We start from the raw sequence: 19,009 nt of genomic DNA on the forward strand, positions 1-19,009 counted from the left end.
GCTCAAATACTGGGAGGACAATGACCATTAGAAGCAGCCATCTAAATGGGTCTAGGGCAATTACCCTGGACCCTTGCCCCGACCCGAACCCTAATCCTAATCCTCAACCTAATCCTAATCCTAACACTAACCCAAATTCTCATCCTAAACCTAACCCTAACACTAATCTTTACTCCAACCTTATCACTAACCAGTATTTAGCCAGGGGGTAATTGCTCTGATACGATCCAAACATACCTCTTCTGCTGTTGACAAGAAGCTCAGGGAGGTGGACACTCCTCCACCGTAGCTGATGGCAAAAGATGTTGGGGCCACGTTTGCTGCTCCCTCCACCACCTCCTCTACAGAGACGCTGAACGTTTCATTGCCGGAGAATGTTACCCCAATTAATGAAGAGATTGCCTCTGTGATAAGAAAAAAATTATAAGGGGGATCAAGAACTAATATTCTTGGAAACTAAGTGTATGCAAAGCATTGTACTCCAAAGATAATCAGGATGCTGTCAATTCCTCACTAAAAGAAAAATTTTCATGGTATTAAAGGAAAAGACCAAGGATGGAAAGTACATCTTTGTCAAGTCAGTGTTACTTAACTCTTTATGTGCCACGTTCGCATGTCCGACTCGGTAGACAGTATGCTAACTTTGCATATTCTGCTCAAACCCACAAACCCGTCCAAACCGATCGATGAATCGTCAAATGCCGCAGTACAATGAAAGCTTTTCTAGCGCTTAATTTCATTCGTCTCACATATAGCTTGCATTTTATGTGGTGATTGACTATCAAGCGGTGTTCCCTAATAGATTTGCCTGTAAATTTTAAGTTTCTGTCACTGTTTTGTGTGCAAAAGTCATGCCTTTACAGCAATGTAGCCACTGGTCATTTAAAAGAAAAACAATCATTGATTTCTGATACAATTTTCATCAAAGCAAAGCTTGGCATTTTCTCTTAAGCTCTGCTCACTACAAGTCCTGCTTAACAGAAATCTATAAAGCAGTAACATCGATTTGAAAAACAGAATGTTTTCTCAAGGCATGACTACGTTGGTTTCCTAGAATAATGTGGCACACAGGGGGCTTCCACCATGGCACATAAATTGAGTTCTACTTAAGAAACTGAACATTTTCAGCTTAAGTGGGCTGACAGAAGTGCTTTTCCCTCATCACACTACTAAACATTTCAAAGAAGAGTTAAGGCATATATTTAAACTTCCTATAATTTCTAATCCCCAGAGTCACTCTGAGGTAAAAATCCTGTAAAGTAGTAGTCACATATATAAGCCTGTCTCAGTGGAAAATTTGCAAAAATTGCGAGCGATCACTGAGGAATGCTACTAAATATACGACATATGACGTACAACAATCTCACCTGCATTGGTAAATGTGACGGTGAAGTTTCGAACATCCTCATCACTATCAACCTGGACTGAGACTGGGTTTGATGCGAGTGTTGACAGACTGTTGAGGGCGCCCTCCAAGTCATTTGTAGAGTTGAGGATATCCACATCTGTAGCCAATACATATTCTGTTAGACACTATCTCACAAAGTACAAAGTTATTCATTTCTGTTCAAATTCAACAAGAAATCAAATTATGTAGGTCTACCAAGGGCCGGAACCAGGAATTCTGCAAGGGGGGGGGGGGGGGGGGGGGGGGGGGGGGGCATACATGCCCCCCCCCCCCATTCTCTTTTGTTTAACAAAAATTAAAGGGGAGAGCGCGCGCGGTGCACCTCCGCCTGGATCCGCCACTGCTACCAGTTATCGATCCACCAAAACAAGCATACTAAAAACCAATAATATAACTAGAAATGTCGCTATGGCGACTGGTATGCCTCCGCCATAATGCATGATTCTCCTAATAGGTCTATAGTACAGGTGGACAATGTGTGATTAGATTTTCACAAAATTGGCAAATATGAAAATGACACATTTGTCACAAATGTGTTGAATGTTCACCTTTCTTGACCTAGGTTTAAGTGGATGAATGAGAGAGCATGTATTTGGGGATTTTAGGGCTTTTTCTTGACTTTGACTCTTTCAAAAGTTAATGCATTGAGTAGTTTTCAAGGTACAGAGAAAAAGTGCAATTTCTGTATTGAATAGTACTGTAAAACGAGGAATTTTCGCGTGCATTTCAATTTTGCGAATTTCGCGAGCGCCAAGATTCGCGAAATTAAAATGCACGTGAAAATTCTTGTCTACACTATATGCATTGAATGCCAGTGGCAATTCGCGAAAATTTCATGCCACGAAAAAGGCTGTCGGCTCCAATTCGCGAAAATTTTGTGCCACGAATATATCATGTTTTACAGTAAATTGTTACCATTTTCATCTGGCCTTTGAACCTTGACCTTTGACCCTAAACTTCATGAGAGAATCAGTGTTAGGTAGAACATGCATAAATATGTACTAAGTTTCAAGATAACTTGAGCCACTTCCGAGATATGGAGGAAGAAGTTAAGTTCAGCACTTTCACATGATCTTTGACCTTTTGACCTTTTTGGCAAAAAAACAAACAAAAAACAAAACAAAACACTTCCCAGAGAATCTCTATTGGGTTAAACATGCATACACCAAGTTTAAAAAGAAAAAAATCCAGCAGGCATTGCATAAACATGAGAGATATAGGAAAATGTTGAAGTGTTACCCTTGACCTTTAACCCTGACCTTTGACCCCATGAACCTAAAATTCCCTAGATAATCACTGCCAGTCAGTACATGCATATATACTATGTTCCATGAAGATACCTTGAACCATTTCCAAGATATGGAGATAAAAATAAAATTTTAATATTTTTACTTGACCTAACACACATACATGCCAAGTTTCATGAGGATACCTCAAAAGGAAGGACGGACGGATGGAAGGACGGACAACCCGAAAACATAATGCCTCTGGCACCACTTCGTGGCGGAGGCATAAAAAAGCGAAAAGGATCAACATTTTCAAAGGTTAAATGAGCTGTGGTCCCAATTTCAAGCTGCTGGTAAGATATTTGCAGAAAAGGTACAGTAACTTTCAAACGGTATTCTCCACCTTTTAACTCACTGAGGACAGGGTTGATTTTGCTGCAGCACACATTTCTCTAGACACTTACCCGAGTATAATTCAGCAGGTTAAGTGGTCATTAAAGAATGACAGATACTTGTAAAGCAAAATGAAAGAAAACAAACACCTATTCACCTGTGGATTGCCCGTCGAAGGCTACTGTAAACGGTCCAGACTGGCCACAGCCTGATACACCCCCACACTGAGAGAAGTCGAGAGAGACTAGCTGCACTGCCCGCTGGCCATTCTGTCTAATGGTCTGAGGGATAGAGTGGACAACAATCATGTTCTTCAAGAAGAATATTTACTGTAGTAGTTGTACTAGTGCTACTAGTAGTAGTATATTATGTAGTAGAGTTGGTAATACTAGAGTAGAAGTAGTAGCAGTAGCAGTAGTAGTAGAAGAAGTTGAAGAAGTTGTAATAGGGGAAGAAGAGTAGTAGTGTAGTAGTAGAAGTCGCAGTAGTAGCAGTAGCAGAAGTGGTAGTTGTAGTAGCAGTAGTAGTAGTAGTAATATTAGTAGCAATAGTAGTAGTACAGTATTCATCGCATGTTTGGGCATCTGATAATCGGGAACCTTGCTTAAATGACATACGCTTCCCAGAAACATTTCAAATGCATGTTATTTTCACTGGATAATCGGGCGGGGACCTCTGATAAACGGGACAATTTTTTTCAAGCGATCTTTGATTTTGTTGATATTTTAGACAAAAAATCTACCAAAATACCACAACAATATTTCAAAGATTCCCTATCAGTTGTCATTTACATCGAACTTACAAAGCAAGCTTCGGACTGGTGTGTTTTGACCTCCGTCCATCCAGTACATGTACATGCATATAGCCACGAAAGCACCGTGTATAAGTATCCATGCCATTGCGAAACACATGCTTTCGCGAACATTCTTCTCCCCTACATAAGCAAAGCCATGTGCTCGCTTGCAATTCCTACTCAGAGAGTTGACAGAAGAAGAACCCGGTTGTGATTACTCTACAGTACATCATTGCGAGAATGCAGGGAGAGCTAGAGGGTCGCGCCGAGGGGTAGCGTGGTTGTGTATTCATGTACATGTACAGTACGTCAGTAGGCATGCATGTGCATTGTGTGTGTGTGTGTGTGTGTGTGCACTACATGTATATGTCGTATGCCGTTAGTGTATGGTGAGTGCTCATCGCGAAATCGGGCACCCCGCTTAAAGGGGCCGTGTTTGCTACTCCCAACCTGTTCCGATTATGCGATGAATACTGTAGTAGTAGTAGTAGTAGTAGTAGTAGTGCGCTATAATTCATTACTTCCTTAATTACAGGGATGGTGTAGTTTTGGTTAAGATTGGGGATTCAGATTTTAACTTGTTGCAAGATGATTACAAACCACTTATGAAATGTTATAAACAATACCAATGTAAGAGAAATTCAAAATTTATTAGATGAAAATCGGTTTTGAAATGACTGAGATATCAAGAAACCATGTAAAAAAATAGTCTTAATAAATTGTAAAATACACTTTGAATTCTTCTTAGACTTGTATGCTTTGTCATATTTCATTTCTCATTATCTCACAAAGAAAAGTTGGAAAACTGAAGCCCAATCTTGAAGGGATCGTATAGTTTTGGTTGAGATCTAACTTCAGGTTTCTAATATTTTTTTGGTGAGATGAGAAACCTCTTATGAAATATGAAAGAGCATGTAATTCCAAGAGGAATTCAAAGTTTATTTAATGGAAAATGGTTTTGAAATGGTTGAGATATCCAAAATAACGCGATCCTAATAAAAGGTGGGACCCATCTTTTATTATGATCACTTTGTTTCACTTTGTTTTTGGATGTTTTAGCCATTCAAAAACCAATTTTCATCAAGTAAACTCTGAATTTTAGAATGGCATGCTCTGTTCTAGTTCATAAGTGGTTTCTTGGTATACCGCAAAAAGTTAAAAGACCAATCTTCACCTCCACAAATACTATACCAACCCTTTAACCCCAATTATACCATCCCTGTAAGCCTTTGGCCTACACGAATTCTAGAGGAACGTGCCACCTTACCTGTACTTCCAAGTGAGATGCAGACAAAGTCAAAATCCTCTGCACATCATTTCTGGCCACGCTGATATCGGATGCTGTCCACTTTGTTTTGTGGATGCCAACTGCCACCTCAACGTTTGATGAATAGGCCCAGTCAAAGTGATACGCTTCAAGGTAGTACCTGTCACCTCCTTGAAGGGTAATTGTCTCCGACATTTGATTGGGATGATTTTCGGATGGGAAGTAATTGTTCTTGTAGCTCCTGATGGAGGCCAGCCGTTTCTGGAGAATATTCAACACAGTCAGAGCAGCAGACAATTAATTCAAATCAAATGCTCCATGCATGCAAGTACATCATTACTACTAAATGTAGCACTAAGACATCAAATGCAACTAGCGGATGAGTGGGTCTAGGGCAATCACCACCTGGGCAATTACTCCGGACCCTTCCCCTGACCATAACCCTAATCCTGAACCTAATCCTAACCCCCAAACTCGAACCCTAAACCTAACCCTAACCCTAATCTTTACTCTGATGTTACCACTAACCAGAGTTTAGCCGGGGGATAACTATCATGATACGGGACAAGTGTATACTCTTGGTAACAAAGCAAAACATTTCTCATTTCAAGGTTATGGTCAATATGGGAAACACACCCTTGCAACAATAAACAACTTTAGTTTTCATCTTACAGGGAGAGAGAGAGAGGCAAATCCCATCTCCTTTACTGCTTACCTACTGATCATGGGTGTATGCAAGGGGGGAGGGGTTGGGAGGGTCGTACGACCCCCCCCCCCCCCCCAAATTTTCAAAAGGTCCACTTTTTGTAACAGACATTTTTGTTTTTCAAGGGCTTTTTACCCTATATACAACAGGGGAAAAAAGTGACCAGGTGGTGTTCCAGCAAATTGTCAAAAACCTCGTAAATTTCGTAACTTAGTTTTAATCTGCCATACCTTATTTCTTAGGCTTAAGCCGCACTGCCATGTTTATTAATTTTCCTGCCTCCCATCAGCAACTCATCGAACTGGTCGACTAGACTACACACTTACAGCTGGCCTATAACTATTACTCGTGCCTTACCCTATGACAACCGGCGCGGCTGTTTGAATTATGGCCTAACCTATGTTAGGAATGTTATTCATACCCATGTTTTCAACTCCTGTCCTTTTGGATTGAAATTGAAATGCATATTCTACTTTCTTACTACTAAGTACATTCGGAGGCAAAGTTAGGCAGGATTGACTAGCTCTGGAAGTATCGTCAACTCTGGAATACCCGTACTTGTATTAAAGGACAGGTTCACCTTCATAAACATAAGGATTGAGAGAATGCAGCAATGTTAGTAGAACACATCAATGAAAGTTTGAGGAAAATTGGACAATCTATGCAAAAGTTATGAATTTTTTAAAATTTTGTGTTGGAACTACTGGATGAGGAGACTACTAAGGCTCGTGATGTCATATGAGTACAACAGTGTAAAGAAAATGTAAAGAAAATTCAAGATATTTTCACTTTTTTTCGCATAATAAAAGAGCACTTGACTCGCCTCTTTCTAAAGGCAATCGGAATAATATTACCCATAACATATGTCAGCAACGAGTCAAGGGAATGTGTACTTTTTTCAAAAGATGAAATTTTGTGAAATTCTCTTTATATTTTCCTTATATTGTTGTACTCATGTCACATTATACACTGCAGTAGTCTTCTCATCCTGCGGTGACTGCACAAAAACTTTAAAAATTCATAACTTTTGAATGGATTGTCCGATTTTCCTCAAACTTTCAATGATGTGTTCTACTATAGTACTAATATTGCTACATTCTCTCAATCCTTATGTTAATGAAGGTGAACTTGTCCTTTAAATGGTCTGCAAAACTTTTTACTAAGTACTCTAGGATTTAATAGGAAGGTGTAGCTAGTCAGCAACTTTTTTTTAATGCAGTTTTCAACTTAACGATTCACGAACTTGTAAGTGACTAACTCGGGTTTATCACCAGTTTTAACATAAATTAGTTTTTTTTTTAAGTGTGCCAAAAAAGTCACTTTTGTATGCACCAAATGGCCCCATTTTAAGATATAAAATTCAAAAACTCCCCACCGTGGGAGGGGGGACACTCCCCTCACACACCCTCCCCCCACTCGGTCGCTCCGCTCCCTCGCAAAGGTCCACAAATTGTGATTAAGACCCCCCAGAAAAAATCCTGGATACACCCCTGCTGATTACACCACCATCACAGTTTTTCAAGTCTTCTTTGTGGTCCTTTGCAAATCCTTATTGTTATCATGAATTCATATCATCTGCAAAATCTTCTTTGCATTTCTACAATAAATATGAAGGACATTATTGATATTCTCTGGCCTTGAATGTTCATCTTTTATTAATTGCTATAATTCCAACTAGAAAAGCACTTGGAGAGTGCAGACCTCTGCCATGCCAGCAACTCATTTCCATCCATACACGCATGCAAATTTCTGATATAGAGTAGAAGCCTTTTGTTTACATCATCAGCTTCAACTGCATGGCACCTCATCCGAGCAGAGCGTGCGCTTTACTGTGCATATGTAAATCTCCAGTATGTACAGCTTGAACCCCAAGTTCATTGACCTTCTTGCCAAAAGACCTAGAAATTTTTACAAATCCATAAACATTCTCAGAACACTCCCAGAATTTAATCATCTGTTCCTTGTGTCATTATTGACTTTTCCAGCAAAGTTTCATTCAAATTCCCTTACAACCTTTTAATATTGAGTTATTTTGCAAACAGACAAACCGACGCTGATGATCACATAACCTCCTTCCTTGGCAGAGGTAATAAAAAAAAATGCAAAAAACAAAACAAAACAAAACAAAACATGGGTGATAACAGTGTTGAGTTGTAGAAAAGTAAAAGCAGTAGTAAAATTAACAACAATGGAGTGTTGAAAAAAGTCATAGTCCCCATTTACAGTGAGTGAAAATGCCGGGGTCAGCCCGGCCTTTCTTTCATTGTAAATGCTCAAAAGGCCAAACGCTGTGCCAAAAACGACCTGGCATTTGGCCAAACTCTGGAGGTAGTCTTGGCCTGGGCTCAGCCCGGGCTCGGAATGGCCTTTTCTCACTGCAAACGCAAACTGGGCCAAATGTGGTACCAGACTGCATCGGCTTGCTCCCAAATAATCGTTTGTTTACAAGCAGAGCATCACTATGACAAAATATTGAAAGGTTTGAATTAAAAGTCTGGGCCGAGCCTGGCACTGTAAACAAACAGAATTGCCGCAAATTAAGGCCGGGCTCGGCCCAGCCCTGCACTGTAAACGGGGTTTACGATGATGATGATGATAACGGTATCAACTTACCACATCATCAGGACTGGAAGAATTACTCAGCCAAAACTGTACATAGTCATCCCCACGCACGTAAAAAGTATAGTCGCCATCGTGTGGGGGCACAAAGTATCCGGTGAGACGAGAAGCGAAGCGTTCGGGACCCGCCTCTGGTTGCTCAGTTGTGCCAGCATGAGGAATAATGCCTTCATACTGATAGTTGGGGTCACTGGTGTTTGAAAAATCTAGGGTGTGAAGGTTTTGTCTTGAAGCAGAAGTGAAAAGTGTACAAACACAAAAAGCAATCAGTTAAAGTATTTGTTACTAATATTGGTACAGGTTTATTTATGCATAGAAAAAGCTGGTTCTTGCGATTTGGAATTTCTTTGAATAGTGTTCAATGTGAATTTGGATTGAAACAATGACCTTACAGACTTAGTGAATATATATATATATGTGTGTGTGTGTGTGTGTGTGTGTGTGTGTGTGTGTGTGTGTGTATACGGTACTAGGACCTCGATCATTCAGTCAATTATCCGGATTCTCTGTTATCTGGACATTGAATGGCTGATATTTTTTTTTCTTTTTTAATGTTTTCATGTCTTTTCAGTACTAAATCTCACTCAAAACAAACACATGTTCAACCATTATCATGCAAATACACAACAGGACATATTCCAATCATTGCAGCTGACTGTAACTTTCAAGTCAGTTTGTGGGATGATGTCAAAGACTGGTGCTGGCTGCACTCTGTCACTGGCACTGAGTGCACAGCAGTGGTTACAGTACAATGCAGTGACAGTATTCGACAAGTCTCACTATTGATGTCATTGTTGGTCAATATCAATAAAATTAAAAATACATGACGTAATATTTTACTTGTTTTACATTTCACTCCCTTATCAATTTCTGAAGTATGCAACGAGAAAATGCCATGCAGATAATAATAATATTTGTAAATTGGCAACAATATGTGTATATCCCTCACATGATATGCTAAAAGTGCTGTATTAGAGCATATCTCTCTTTTGCCGGATATATATATATATATATATATATATATAAAATGTACATTTTTTTTTTCAATATTTACAATGTATACCGTAGTTATGGGGTCTGCCTTGCAGGTAAACTCAGCCCCCAGCACACGCATTACAAGTGGCCAAGTTTACCTGCTATGCCGAGTGTACCCATAACTATGGTACTTATTCTTTTATTATAATATATATTCACATGTATCTGTATATATTACTAAACATCAATACAATGGGTGACACTGAAAAGCCAAGCACAGCTGTAATTACAGGAAAGAAAGGCCAAAAGCTTGACAAAAGAAAAAGTGTAGAAAAGCTACACAGTATGCCATCAGATGGGTCATCCTTTATTCACACACTTACACCAATTATGACATTACATATTGTACCTCACAAGTAAAAAAGACACTGACACACCTCACACCTACATAATAATATACCGGATATTAACATATATTGTATGTATTACATATAAAAGAGCACAATTGCTGTAATCATATCATGTATAGATCAACTTACCTATCGGCAGATTTCTGATTCAGCAACACCTCTCTCACAAGACCCCGGTTACCAGGAAAGAGTGGGGAATCTGGTGGGGCGGGGCCGGTGCGGCACTTCAGTTGGGTGGGGGTAACTGACTCAGCATCCACTTTACAAGGCACACCTAAAATAGACAAGACATTTTGTTTCCTTAAAGGGAGCGTCTAGTTTTGGTTGAGACCTAACTTCAGGTTTCTAATATTTTTTGGTGAGATAATGAGAAACCTCTCATGAAACATGAAAGAGCATGTAATTCCATGAGGGATTCAATGTTTATTTGATCAAAATCGGTTTTAAAATGGCTGAGATATCAAAAAAAGAGCATTCCTAATAAAAAGCAAGACCCACCTTTCATCAGGATCACTTTGTTTTACTTTGTTTTTGGATGTCTCAGCAATGCCAAAACCGATTTTCATCTAATAAACTTTGAATTCCTCTTAAAGGACAAGTTCACCTTCATAAACATAAGGATTGAGAGAATGTAGCAATATTAGTAGAACACATTGAAAGTTTGAGGAAAATCGGACAATCCGTTCAAAAGTTATGAATTTTTGAAGTTTTTGTGCAGTAACCGCTGGATGAGAAGACTACTGCAGTGTGTGAATAACTTAGATGTCGCATGCGTACAACAATGTAAGGAAAATATAAAGAGAATTTCACAAAATTTCATCTTTTGAAAAAAGTACACATTCCCCCGACTCGTTACCGACAAAAATTGTTATGAGTAATATTATTCCCCCTGCCTTTAGAAAGAGGCCGCAGTCAAGTGCTCTTTTATTATGCAAAAAAAGTGAAAATATGTTGAATTTTCTTTACATTTTCTTTATACTGTTGTACGCATATGACTCACAAGCTGTAGTAGTCTCCTCATCCAGCGGTTCCAACACAAAAATTGTAAAAATTCATAACTTTTGCATCGATTGTCCAATTTTCCTCAAACTTTCACTGTGTTCTACTAATATTGTTGCATTCTCTCAATCCTTATGTTTATGAAGGTGAACTTGTCCTTTAAAACGGTAAGCTCTGTACTATTGCACAGGTGGTTTCTTGGTATCTCACAAAAAGTTAAAAGCCCAATTCTCATCTCCACCATTAGTATACAATCCCTACATATCTAGTCCAGCGATACTTGAGTTACCTACTTCAATAAACCCTATCAGCACTTTTTGCTAAAGATAATCTGTACAAGATTCCACAGGATTTTTCGGTGAAATTGTAGAGATCAATTCTGTATCTTCTCATGAATCTAATAATCATTTTGTGTGAACACTTCTTTCCTCCCGATATTCCCAAATTTACACATAAATATATAACCTTCTTTTCTCCCGTCAACCCAGTACATTACATAGGCACACTGGACATGCACTTTGCAAGAAGAGGGCAAAAGTTTGCACATTTCAAATTTTGAGAATGGCATCAACTTTATAAAGCACTTACACAATTTACACTTACACAACATTTGGGTACACTAGGAAGTATTTCTGATGATATGGACAATTTCAGACAAATATTGGTGAAAACCTTTTTCACCATCAGGAAAAAAGACAAGACAAAACAAAACAAAACAAATCCCACAAAACTTACAGCAAACTTGTGTTGTTCTACTGAAGATAATATTCCACAACTCACCTCCAACTTTCACAAAGTCAACCTGTATGAAACCTGTTCCGGTGATGGTAAGTTCCGTACCACCTTCTGTGCTGCCAACTCGGGGGGAAATGTCAGTAATTTCTGTGACAAAAAAACAGAGAACATAGATGTACTAAATTCCTGCATTCTTATAACAGAAGATCTCAACAGGCTCAATTCTTGTTAGCCAGCTAATTACTATACATAGTCTCATGCCCGCTCCCCAAAACAAGGCCACGTTGCATGAAATAGAGCAAATTACTTTGCAGCCATTTATGATGTTTATCTCACAGTACAGCAATACTTTATAGGAGGGAAATATTGTAAGATGTTATTTGACACACTGTAACACCACAGAAATTTAATGCTGCCAGTACCACTAAGTATGATGTTGGAAATCATAATACATTTTTCTACAAAGTTGGTACAAAGAACTTCAAGTGGTGCAGTCCCCTGTAATATGTGCACACACACACAAAAAAAAAAAAAATACCAGGGACTATGGTTGATATCAGGTTAACAGCAACCATTTAGTCATACAATGTTTCCCCAAAGGTGACTAAAGTTCTTTTCACTATGAATGGAACCAGCATCTAGTGGGTCATCAAGAGAGAAGTTTAAAGGGGAAATACAGTCCAAATACACATTAGTTTGATTAAAAGAAAAGTAAAATCTTCACCAGTAAAAATTTGACTGAAATCATATGAAGAATAAGGAAGTTATGACATTTTGAAGTTTTGCTAATTTCTGCAAAAAAGTCCTTATACAATGGATATATGCAAGTGAGTGAGCTAACATGTCATAACCTCACAATTTTCCACTGATCATGTACAAAAAAAAAATGACCAAAATTCAATGTTTCTGCCATTGAAGTCATGATGTTATTCCTGGTTGAATAACTTCAAAATAGTGATCAGTTAGATTTATGAGGATTTGACCCTCGGGCATAATTGGATTTGAATGAAAAACTGGAAATTTTATGTACAAACTATATGGCAAGTTGTGAGGGGTTTCATGCTCACATTTGCATATTCATATTGACCGTTCACGAAATGCTTCCCGAAAAAAAAAAAACCAGGGAAACTTCAGAATGTCATAATTTCCTAATTTTTCATCTGATTTTGATCAAAATTATACTGTTGAACAGGTAATATTTTATTCTTTCTTATCAGACTAACTTACATTTGGACTTGATTTTTGCTTTAAAACTTATCACGCCTTACCGGGATACTGTTGAAAGTGGTATCTCTCGTCCTTCCCATTCACCAGGTAGGTCTGCGGCTGAGGTCTCGCGTAGCCAAACTGTCCTGATATCTTGAGGCTAAGTGGCCACGATCCTACAAGAGGAGAGATGTAGACGGCAGAGCTCTACAATTACAGTATCAATACAGGTCAATGTGAGGTACAAGTAATCTGCTGAGTCTCGGTCATTTTTCTTCCTCATAATACCATGCATGAATTAAACACAAATCTCAATATGTCAAGTCTCTTAGAAAGAATAGTTGAGAATTCTCTTCTCAGGAAAGGTATGCCTTTGCAAAAAGGTATAGAATTAATGATAATGATAAGAAGCAGAATAGGAAGAATAATTAGATAATCACTAATTTAGTCTGTAGTAGTAGTAGAAGTAGAAGAAGTAGCAGTAATAGTAGTACAACTATCATTATCATTATCAAAATAGTCACTCACATTAAAATTATAGATTTAATTATGTAATTATAATAATAACAATATTATTGCTTGTACATTGTACATGTACTACTAGAATTCACTACTCTAACATCTTAACTGTCACCTTCATTATGACAAACAGCAATATTTAAAAATGGTAAGTCTGATGGCTTTGTAAACTGTTCCACAGTAAAGACCAAAACTTAAAAAGAAAAACCAAAGACAACATTTATACACCAAACAAAATTCAGCTTTTCATGTGTCTGAATAAAGCATAAACCAATGTTAGGAATTGAATAGGTTTGAATATCTGTGAAGGTTATCTTAATCCAAATAAAGGAGTGTAGTGACTTGCCTGGTAAGTTGGACTCTGGCAAACAAGCAATGTATGCCCACACAGTATTGCCCTCTCTAAACTCAAGTCGATACCTACATTTGAAAATGATTGGAGAAACAAGAAAAAAAAAAAAACATCATTGAATTCTCCTTTAGTATGTGACATAGCAATACCGAGTTTAAATACTGCTATTCTAGTAATATCAAGTTGTAATGTCACCTAAGGTTCAGAATACAGGTAACTACACAAAGTTTCTCCACAAATTTAATTTTAGAAGACAGCTCACAATAGTTGTTTGGGGTTTTTTTTAAATCAGTACACCAACTTTGAAGAAAAATCTTACTCTTCTCAAAAGACAAAAGCCAAAACAAAAATGAATTAATCATGTGAGTTCAGATTTTTACCTAGAACTCATCACTTTTTCTTTACTTTTTTTCCACAAAAAAAAAAAGAATAAAAAAATAAAATTAACCAGTCTAGTCACGCTATTGTAATACACAGGCTTGCAATTATAGAAGGATAAATATTACACTGGCCTTTAACCATTGGAATTAAGGCTTTGGTTATGGACATAAACAAAAGACAATGTACACAAAATTTAAAGTTTGTCCTGTGAAGAACAAATATTGAAGGCAAAAAATCCCCAAAGCATAAACACATCACTGAACCTTGCTACTTCCTGGCTGAATCAAATGTACTGATTTTTCTAATGTGAATAAAATAGTAAATGTATTATATTTGTGCTGTGCACTATTACACAAGATTACACATCTCTATAGCTTGGTTGAAATTTAGTTAAGTGTTTTGTGCAATTTGTTGCAAAGATGTTACTCTAATCATATTGTTTTGTCCCGAGTAGCAAAATATATCCAAACAAACATACAGTTATACAACAGTTGACTACTCTGTTAAATTCATGAATATCTGAACTGTTTCTCACCATTTTGTTAGTTTTTCAATATCACTTCTCTGGAAAACATTAGTAACATTAAAAGTAGCATCAATGATACAACGCTTTGAACTTTGAACACATGACATACGAGGTCTCTGTTTAATTTCTCTCTCAAACATTTAGAGCAGGCAAATATAGGCCAAAGAATTTTCCAGACGTTTCTGAGAAAATGGTATATTAACTCACGGCTCTGCGGTTTCAGGGTCGATTGGATCACATGTAGATGGACCCCATGTTATCCTGCAAAACGAGAGGGGAAAAAAGTTTTCAGGATGATATTTTCTGAAGTCATATTTATATGCAGACATCTCATTGTCTCAAAATGAAATGAATCAGTTATCTATCAATGATTTATCAATACTTCACAAAAGTCACATGACTTCACTTCTCCTCATAACAAATTGTTCTTTACAGACCGCTTTGCAGTATGCCAGGGTAGTATGGCCCTATCATTCTTCGAGCCTGCATTCATGATTTTTCTTCCTCTTTCATATCTTTTCATTTACTGCTATTCATTTTCACCGCACAAAAGTACAGTGCACTCCCGTTTTAAATAACACTTATACAACAAAATTTTGGATATAACGAAGTAAAAATTCAGTGCAACAAACTATCATAATATAACATAACAATATGATTGTGTTAAAGCTCTTGAATTTGGAATAAACATCTGGATGTAGCTGTGTGGTGTTGAAGTGGTACAATAAAACAGGGAAACAGAGCATGAATATTCTTAACTATACACAGCCCAGTCCCTGTATGCACAGCGTCTGGTCGGGCTATACAATATTCTATGTCCACTACTGAATTCTGAAAAGCGGACACAAATTACATGTAAGGTCTAGGTGTATTCAATTGTCATTAAAAAGCAATTGATAGGACCATTTCGTGGGAGTTAAACATCTTGATGATTGTTGTTCACCTAGATTTCACAGTAATATGGGTGAACTCGTGTACATTACAATTAAGTGGCCGAGTCTACAAGTGGCCGAGTTTAGAAGCAAGGCCGAGTTACTCATAACTATGGTATTTTTTAGTATGGGACTAGGATCTATGATTCTGAATGACTGGTGATGTTAGGTGATGTGTAGGCCTAGTATAGTAGGCCTATAACATTAACAGTGTACAAGGAGCGCCCCGAGAGTTTATAGCCTGTACCGTACGTGTATATTGTGCTTTTCTGTGAAGGGTGTTAATTGCTCGTCTGTGGAGAGACAATGGAATGCAGTCCAGTCAGTGCACAGTTGTGAACATTGGTTGGTCCAGGGCCAGGAGTGAACTGGGCCCTCACACCCAAGATTGCCTGCCAGATTATTAATAACTAAGCACATATCTATAGTAGTTCTAACGTTACACCATATGTACACAGCCCTGTCCTGTCCGCTGCACGGCGGGAGCGGCGGGATCGGGACTCCGTGCTTCCTCAGGCGTCTGGTCGGCCAGTCGGGCTAGCGGCGACAACCCCAACCAACCCAACTCAGTATGCAGCGCACGGATAGGCCTACGTATGAATACTATTACCGGCTGTAATTATAACGACGCCCAGTAGTTTCTAGTAATATATGATCCTATATAGAGTTCTCCTTGGTACAGAAGCGTCGCTTGGGCCCTGGAAAACTCTGATGTGAAAGTTACACCAGACAGCTGTGGGTGCGGGTGGTGGCAGTGCAGTATATATAATGGCACTGGGTGGTGGGAAGAGATTCCCTCTCCCTGATGATCAAACCACGGATTTGGAATCATCGCCTTGATCATCATCTTGATCTCCTGCTTCACTGGGTCGTCTTGTGGTTGATGATATCCAGGAGCTAACGTTATGCCTCGCCTTTTATGTACTACAACAATACACCTGTTACCTACCTCACGACTCACCAACGCGGCGATAACTTTGGTCCAATCAGAACAAGTTGTACAGTATTATCTTGAAAACCTTTTCTTTTATTTTACGATGCTGCGCAGCAGTGGGTCGACGTCCCCCTAAATAATGCACGAATAAAGCAGTTCAATAGCAGCTGCTGCCCTCTGGCGTTCACTCTTCCACAGGCCGCCACCATGCATCGCATGCATCAGTTGGTTGTTTTTGTTGTTTGTTCGTTTCTTTCTTTCTTTGTGTGTTGTTGTCGTTGAATTTATTTTGTGTTTGTTTATTTTTGTGTTTGTTTTCTTTTGTTTTCTTTTCTTTGTGGGGGGGGGGGGGGTTCAAAGTTGGACATCTGTATTATAATTATCGAGGAAGTGAAGCGACCGAGCGGCTAGGGGGTATAGGCACTGGTCTCCAGGGGAGATCAGTGGGTATAGGTGGGGCAGGAATTTGTCTGTAGGCAGGGTGTGGGCGAGAATAATGTCCAATTATTGTTCAATAATGTTCAATGCGCGTGTGTGTAGTGTGTGTATGTTTGTGTGTGTGGGGGGGGGGGGCTCAAGGCTTTTGTATTCTATGATTTAAAAATCAATTGTGGTACACACTTTTGGATATAATACTTGGCAAATTTTCAATCGAAAAAACTTTAAAAAACTTTCATGTGAGGACTTAATGGTCATTCTTTATTCGAATTTGTAACAGCAGCCAAAAACAAAACAAAAACAAAACAAAACAGCAGTCAAAACAAAATAAAGATTCTAATTTGTTGCTTGATTTTTCTCAATTATGCCTACTGATCGAATTACTGAGTATCTATGAAACCTACTATCTATACTAGAAACGCAGCGACTGAACAAGATGAATGTGGAAAGAGCGCACGGGAGCTTTTGCATTGTTAGAAATGAAGTTCAACTGTCTGCTGCAAACTATGAGTGGAAACATATGGAAAACTTTTGATAAAAATGTGAGACGATATGGTGGGTATCTACTCAAGTTACAAATTAAGAAAAATAGATTATTTAATTGCTGTGTTATTTTCTCATTACCTGTTTAAATTGCACGAAGAGTTAATTCAATACATGTAGTGACAGATTGTGCGTGACTGTGTATGGAGGGGAGGGGGGGGGGGGTAGGGGGATATTGAGGGAGGGGAGACTCCCCTTGCGGATATCACTCGGCAGCAGTTTGGGTAGAATGTTTTTCAGTTAAAACGGTAAGACAAAAATTGAAAATTTCGAAATTTCTAATTTCTTAATTCTTATTGTGTTTATATTATTTCGATGCATTTAGAATATAATGAACGTTGCTTTTCCTTTTCATGTTATGTTTTGATACTGATATTCCTCGTTGCAAATGAAAACAAATAAAATGAAAATAATGAAATGGAAAGTATACCTTGAAGAATGAGACTAGAATGGAAACAATGGAAACTGAAAGATTGAATTGAATCAAATTCAATTAAACTATGAATGTACTTCTGTATCTCAACTCCACTCGTGCCTTCATCCTCAAGTGACTGTTGGAGACTGTCGTAAATGATGGTGAAGAACTTTCCGTACAAAGTGGTCTTGGTCCCTGTACATGGTGGAATGAAGGAATAATGTTTGGAATTTGGTCAAAGGCTGGCATTCATCTTTCTTCTTTCGGACGGTCTAAATTTGACAAATCAATCTTAAGTATTTGTTTCTAGCTTTTTTTTTTCTTTTTTTTTTGTTGCACATGAGTTGGAAGCTCGTAGAAGGGTGCTGAAGATCGAAAGGGTCCCATCAGCAATGATAAGGATTATAATGATGTCAATAATTATGTATTCAGAATAACAATAACGAAACCATGTTTTTCCTGCTTCTTCTTGTTTCATGTATTATTTCTGCACTGGCTACGAAATTCACAAGAAAATAGCTGATGCCGTTATTGTTAAAGACTGCATAATTCCCGTGTTAATGCATGGAAATAAAAATATGGTTATGCCAATAATGAATCTCCACATAAAATCACTTCTTGTATACAATGAGATAACATTTGACTAAATTGCTACTCTGTTATAAGTTGTTCTATGATAATATATCCCGGGCATTGCATAGAAAAACGGCAATGATCACTCAGTTTGGTCTATTATAGGTTAGGAAGATAATGACAAGAGAGTATTGAACGAAGAGTGACGGAAATGTGCATCAATCGTCATCACTTGAAAAACAAAATATTTTATCACAAGCAAAGGGTGTCACCCACAAGTCATACATCCCACGATTTCGACATTGAACTTGAGTCATACAGTCCTTGAGTCATACAGTCCTCGAGTCATACATTCCGTGAGTTCGACAAAAATTACAACGGTACCCTCCGCAATGATATCTTTTAAAAACAGCGAATCAATCCAAATACAAATTCAGGGTATGAAACTATAACTCATTGCCCACATCTTACAGAAAACCCCATTCGATTTGCTTCAGTAGTCAAAGAGAAATGAGGAATTTTGTAGAGGATGTCGAGAATCTCTTCCCTCCCAGTTCTGTCTATTGTATTCACACATAAAAGTATCGAAGTGCTAAACTTGGAAGAATCAGACTCATGACATGCTTTACAACAATCCATATTTCTCTGTGACCGCTTAA

The 19,009-nt window shown here is 38.2% G+C and overlaps 1 protein-coding gene across 1 annotated transcript in view; it reads right to left on the reverse strand.

The window, feature by feature from the left end:
• The window catches only part of LOC140241920 (fibrocystin-L-like), an 87,809-nt gene that overhangs the window by 66,561 nt on the left and 2,239 nt on the right, over window positions 1-19,009 (reverse strand). Inside the window, exons 3-11 of the mRNA XM_072321666.1 lie at window positions 17,898-17,972; window positions 12,800-12,913; window positions 11,577-11,678; window positions 9,927-10,071; window positions 8,407-8,638; window positions 5,088-5,348; window positions 3,185-3,308; window positions 1,368-1,505; window positions 238-404 (exon numbers count right to left, since the gene is read on the reverse strand). Coding sequence (XP_072177767.1) covers window positions 238-404; window positions 1,368-1,505; window positions 3,185-3,308; window positions 5,088-5,348; window positions 8,407-8,638; window positions 9,927-10,071; window positions 11,577-11,678; window positions 12,800-12,913; window positions 17,898-17,972 — 1,358 coding nt within the window. The remainder of the gene's footprint in view (window positions 1-237; window positions 405-1,367; window positions 1,506-3,184; window positions 3,309-5,087; window positions 5,349-8,406; window positions 8,639-9,926; window positions 10,072-11,576; window positions 11,679-12,799; window positions 12,914-17,897; window positions 17,973-19,009) is intronic.

This window comes from Diadema setosum, chromosome 18, assembly GCF_964275005.1.
Source record: "Diadema setosum chromosome 18, eeDiaSeto1, whole genome shotgun sequence".
Taxonomy (NCBI): domain Eukaryota; kingdom Metazoa; phylum Echinodermata; class Echinoidea; order Diadematoida; family Diadematidae; genus Diadema; species Diadema setosum.